The following is a 6,059-nucleotide window of genomic DNA, read 5'->3' as shown; positions in this document are numbered from 1 at the left end:
TCCACTGCCTACCAAGTGAACACAGCATCCTTTTTCGGAAGCCTGACATGGACTGATGAGGTGCATGCTGTGTCAAGTCCCATATCTGTGAGAGAAATGAAAATGGATCATACTCATCCAGCAAATTGTGTTAAATACATTGAAATATTTCAGAACTGAAGAGAAAATGAAAGAAGAATAACAGTGAGAAAGATGAAGAACTAGAGAGAGAGAGAGAGAGAGAGAAATGAGACTTGTATTAACTGAAAAGGAAGTATTACATGATTAGTAAGCCTAACTACTCTAACCAAATACTAACAAACTAACTATATTGCTAACTTGTACAATCATTTAACTAATCATCTAACTAACGGTGTGGAACTCTTAATAGATCGTAATAATGCAGATACATGATCGAATCATCAAATAATAATGGGAATATTCCCGAAGTGCTTGATGGACAATTATAGACTCCATCGTCTTTCAAAGTAGAACTGAAGTTCCTATGAAAGTGGAGAGAAAGGGAATTTGATTCTCTTCTTTTTTGTGGGTGCAATGGGGAACAAAGAACCATGTTCTTGGTGGAGAGATTAAGGATCTTAAATATGCTTTAGGAGTCCATGCAAACTTTCTTAGCATCTGTTCTTAATCGTGAACCAAGCTCAGTTGCTCAGAAATATGTCCATTGTAACCCTAACTTTTCCCAGGTCATCCTACTCGGGATTTAGATCTCTCTTCCAATGATTCAAATTGAATCAATGTTAGACTATCATCCATTAAAAATAGACTGAATTATTATAGGATTGCCAATAACCTTTGCCGTTATATTTGAGAGAATTTCATCTAAATTCCCTATTAAGTGGTGTCATGTGAGAGGCAAGAGGACAAACTTGTCTTTTTATCTCACTAAATTCATGAATTTAGGCACTAACGTATTTGTGTTGTTCATATCCGCTATCCACATTGCTATTCATCACTGTCAACTTGTGCTTCAGAAGGTTCTTCACCATCCACATAAGTTACTTTAACACCACTTAACAAAATTTTGGATAAAATTCTCTAAAATCTAGCAATGGGGGAGTAATTGGCTGTTTCGTACTAGTTAAGGGAGTAAATCAGCAAAAAAAGTAGTTTTTGGGGTAACGACAATCTTGTAATGGTTTGGGGGTATAGGTGGTTTACCCTTAAGAAAATTTAGGATAAATTGCATATTTCACCCTGAACTTAGTGTACAATTACAATTTAATTGCAATTTAATGTCATACAAGTTGTAATTTAATTGCAACATTTTACATCCGTTAAACATATGTTAAATAAGTTGTTTTTGAGGACTAATCAGGTGGGGTTTTAGATCAACATCACTTTGTCTAATGATGTCTTGAAACTCAACGGCGTGTCGTTATCTTGCCGGAAGTTTACCACACTGGGTGGCTTATGGAAAAGGGAGGGGGAAGATAGGATTGAGAGAGGTCCTGCAACGAATTTGAGAGGTTGGGTTGGGGAGGGTTGTAGAGAATGAGGTGTGGTTGGGTCTAAGGTCTGGTTTGGTACTGAGGTGATTCTAAAAAAAGCTGGGAGCTGTTTTTGTGTTTGGTAAACATTTAGCTTTAGTTTTTTTTCACAGTTTTGGATGAAAAAAAAATCCAAAAATAAGAAGTTGCAAAACCCAGCTTTGAAAAATCGGTTTTTTTTCACATCTGTTTTACATAAAGTTTTACAAAACACTCTGCTGCTTTATTTCACAACTGCTTATTCTCACAGCACAGCAGAAGCAGCTTTTTTTCAAAGCATAGCAATACCAAACCAGCCCTATGTTTGACCAGAGAAGGAGGAGGTGGGGCCTATTATTATTATTTTGTTATTTCAAAATTATATTAAATACTTACTTTGAATAATTATTTTTTTAAGGTATTTTTATCTTGTTACATCATAATGTAAACAATTAATTTAACTAATTGTAATAGATGTATGATATTTTAATTAAATTTTAATGTTTGTCATTGTGAAATTTTAAAAATGTTTGATGAAGTTGCAATTGTATACAAACTTATACGGGGTCATATTTACTCTATTTATGATTATAATGAAGAAAAAAAAAATGTAAAACTGCGGCAGTGGCGAAACCGTATTTACACGATCCAAGTACTCTTTCAATATCTTATTTCAGCCGTTAGATGACCCATAATAAAGTATTCAGTTAGTACAAATTTCATTCACGAGGATCGACCTGGCCAGCCGTCGATAAGTTTCGATCCAACGGCACCAGTTGAAAACAAAAAAACAAAAAATCCGCGAACAAAGCTCAGCCGAGGCGGCAACGCCAAAAATTCAAAGATCGCTCGATTCCGCTCCCCACTATAAACCCCCCTTCCTCGTCGATTCTTCATTCACCAGATTCAACTTAACTTTCACAACAAATTTGTTTGGGAGGTCAGAAAATTTAAATTTCCGGGAAAATGACAGGGAGAGGAAAGGGAGGAAAGGGGTTGGGTAAGGGCGGAGCCAAGAGGCACAGGAAGGTGCTGAGGGACAACATCCAGGGGATCACCAAGCCCGCCATACGAAGGCTCGCTCGCAGAGGAGGTGTGAAGCGCATAAGCGGCCTCATATATGAAGAAACCAGAGGGGTTCTCAAGATCTTCTTGGAGAACGTCATTCGCGACGCTGTGACGTACACCGAGCATGCCAGGAGGAAGACGGTGACCGCCATGGATGTTGTCTATGCTCTAAAGAGGCAGGGACGAACACTTTATGGTTTCGGAGGTTAATTCATGATATTTTGAATCGAATCCTTCTGGTTAAATTTGGGGCTTTTTGTAAAACTTGTTATGATCTGATGAATTTGCTTGTTAATTTTGAATGTCTGAGATCGATTTGAATATGTAATTCCAATCGGATCCTTTCCGCTTCCAATGCCATCAATGAAGATATATTACTTAAAAGAGAATTATTGTGCACAATTTGTAGTTACTGAATTGTTGGATTGATTTTGTGGTGCACCCAATGGTGGAGCTAAAATTCTTTGTGAGAGAGGGTTTTTTATATATGTCTTGAGAAAGATTTAGAACTCGTAGCATCAACAATTGAAGTGATCTTCACAAAATTAAAGGACCCATTAATTTAATAAAGAGAATCGAAGGAAGTGTATAATACAAGAGTGGGAGGTAGAGGGCAAGGTAAACGATAAAAAAATTGAAATTATAGGAAGAAAATACAAAGAAATTTGGTTTGAATAGTTTGATAGAAAAAGAAGGGCAAAGAAGATGGTTGTAAATAATAGTTGATTAGGTAGCTTTAGAAATAACATTAAAGTTGATTTTAAAACCTCAACCTCGAGTTTCATTAATTCACAAAGACAAAACAAACAAAATTGTTAGAAAAATGTAAGATACGATGTATTTCGACTTAACTTCTTCATGTCTTACGGTTCTACAACTGCAAGTTTAAAGCCGTTAAAATTTCTTACACAATAGTCAGGATGAGCCTGGAACCACTCTGATCCCTTAGTGGCTGTACCAATGGTGCACCCATTTTTTTGTTGTAGGCAAGGTGTTTGTTGTTATGTCTGAGAGATTTTTTAGACATAAATTATTGTTTAATTTATGTCTAATTCATTGAGATTTGAGGCTTAGAATTAAAAAATAATTAATCCAATTGGTAATTTCTTAAGATACTTAACGGATGAAATTAAAACTAGTGTAAGAAATGTTCAACAACAATAAAATTTTATTTTATTAAGTATGGTCAGTTGTATATTTTATTTTTTTAAAAAGTAAATAATCAGTGATAAGCTACGATTATATACTCTTTTCGGGTCCAGATAAATTATGGGGAGTTTTACCCCATCCGTTGCCACAGTCAAGCAACGACCAACTCGGAACATTTAGAAAATTATTGGGCTTGATTTTGTTCTACGTACTCCATAAGCTTTAAGTACTCTTATTTTTTTGTTTTTGAAAAGTCTCTTTTCAAGCCTTTTTCCTTCTTTTTCAAAATGTTTTGCCCTAAACTTTTGTCTTATAAATGTTTGTTTTGAACCCATTTCTTTTAGGAAACTTTAACGAAAAACTCTCTATACTGTTCACTTTAACGAAAAACTATATTTTAACACTAAAAAATCAATCTTGGTAATATTCACTTTACCCTTTATTTTTTCATTATCGTTAAAACTCAAAGTTTTCGAGTCATTTTCATTAGTTTTTATTTATTTATTATTTATTATTATTATTTTTTTTTTATTGCAGGCAAGGTGTTTGTTGGTTGGTCTCACAGAGGTTCATATCATAAATGAAGTAATGCCAGTTGGTTTTAGCATGCTAATTAAATCATTCAGATATTAGGCATAGAATTTCATAACCCTTCCAGCATTTTTTACAAGAAATATGTATACATCAAGGAATTGAATTGGTAACTTATACTACCTACTATTAATTTTGTAGAAATGTTCAAAGAAATATTACTACTATACACATTTTCCGCGGCTTGTGGGAATGAGTTCATAGAAAACTACTCATCTCACAATGAATTCCAACCTATCAAAGTAGGCATCACCCCTCTCCGTCGTCCCTAAATTTCCTCCGCCGCAGCTCGCCGTTTTGCTCTTGGCCGGAAACAGCGTAGCTCGGCACAAGGGGCAGGTCACGTGGCCCCGATTGACCCAACTATCCAGACACTCCCTGTGAAACAAATGATCGCAGTTAGACTGCTCCCTCACCTCATGGCTCCTCTCTATGCACTCCAAGCATATACTGCAAGCAGTATCTTGATCTCCAAGTTTTGTGTATTTTTCGAAAACCTGACTAAATTCCACCACCGGAAGCCGCCTCTTGATGTATTCTGTTAGAACGTGGATTGGGACCGGGACTATCGACGGGCACAGGGGATCGATCGCCAGTATCGAATTGGTCGGATTCGGATGGTGGCGGTCCATGGAGTCAGCAGTTGGCTCAGAGATCTGTACTGCAGGTTTTAGCAGTCCCAGATGGTTAAGCGCCACTATCAGTACGATCTTTAAGCAGTGTGCAAAGATTAGCAGGTTTTGAAGGCCTTTGCGCCATTTGGGGAAGTTAATACCAACACAGGAGAAATCCATGGGGGATTAGAGGGGATGGGATTGGATTTGGAGGTGTTTGTGTTGCAAGAAAAGAAAGCAGATGGATAAATATACACTACTGTGGGTTCCTTCCGGATTGGATTCGTTTGGATTGGGTAAGCAGGATGGGAAAAGTATAAGTAAAGCCGGATGTCGGACGCATTGAGTATTGCATAAGAACGATACAGGCAATCCTATCCCGACGTGTTTCAATTCAGCCGACCTGTCACTGTTGGTCAACTATTCTACATTGAACGACAATTGGCCTTTCTAGTTGCCACTGACCCCGGGTGGAATAAAGAGGCTTTTAATGTATTTTAAAAGGATTTGGACTTGGCCTTCTACTTTTCAATCTGCAAGTTGCAATAACATTTTAAAGGCTCGATTGGATTAATCGTTAACGTGATGATAGGGTTGTCGAGCGATAGTAAAAAAATTAGAATTTAAATCCTGTAGTAAAATTTGTTAGGATTTAGATAAATAATTTAAAATTTTCGTTAACGGTTAGCGTAAGAGGTTCACATGCGAGGCTGAAATAATAAAGTTAGCCTCACGTGCTAACAATTAAAGAAGAGTTTCGTTTTAGCTCCACATGTGTAACTTACGTGCTAATAATAAAATTTTCAATTTTACGCCTAAATCCTAAAAAACTTCGCCACAAGTGCTTAATTTCTAATTTTTTCTACCACAGGTCTATCTTCCGACAATCCTTTTACCATAGAGACTAACGATCCAATTAAGCCCAACATTTTATTATTCGAAATGATAATTACACACTTTTATTTAATCTTGATCGTTATTTATATTTGATTTTTTTGTTTGTTTTGAGTTTGATGTCAAAAAACAAAGATAAGTGTGTGACAGGTTGAAATAAACGTGTGGAAATCATTTTCCTTTATTTCTCATCCATATTTGCCAAGAGAATTTTTTTCTACAATGAGAACACAAGTTGTAGAAAATGTGTTACAAAATAAATAATATATTTTCT

At 36.1% G+C, this 6,059-nt stretch overlaps 2 protein-coding genes across 2 annotated transcripts; one reads left to right on the top strand and one right to left on the bottom strand.

Annotated features, from left to right (window-relative positions):
* The first annotated feature begins 2,362 nt into the window (after positions 1-2,362).
* Positions 2,363-2,920, top strand: LOC137710567 (histone H4). Its single transcript, XM_068449633.2, has one exon. The coding sequence runs from the start codon at positions 2,436-2,438 to the stop codon at positions 2,745-2,747; it is 312 nt and encodes a 103-aa protein (XP_068305734.1). The 5' UTR covers positions 2,363-2,435; the 3' UTR covers positions 2,748-2,920.
* Positions 2,921-4,285: 1,365 nt separating this feature from the next.
* LOC137710110 (putative RING-H2 finger protein ATL61) lies at positions 4,286-5,291 on the bottom strand. The gene has a single exon (XM_068449064.2). It carries the CDS (start codon positions 5,069-5,071, stop codon positions 4,490-4,492), a length of 582 nt encoding a protein of 193 aa, XP_068305165.1. The 5' UTR covers positions 5,072-5,291; the 3' UTR covers positions 4,286-4,489.
* Positions 5,292-6,059: the final 768 nt, after the last annotated feature.

Source organism: Pyrus communis, chromosome 6 (assembly GCF_041283825.1).
Source record: "Pyrus communis isolate YQ-2024b chromosome 6, ASM4128382v1, whole genome shotgun sequence".
Classification (NCBI taxonomy): domain Eukaryota; kingdom Viridiplantae; phylum Streptophyta; class Magnoliopsida; order Rosales; family Rosaceae; genus Pyrus; species Pyrus communis.
This window is presented reverse-complemented; position numbering and strand designations above follow the sequence as displayed.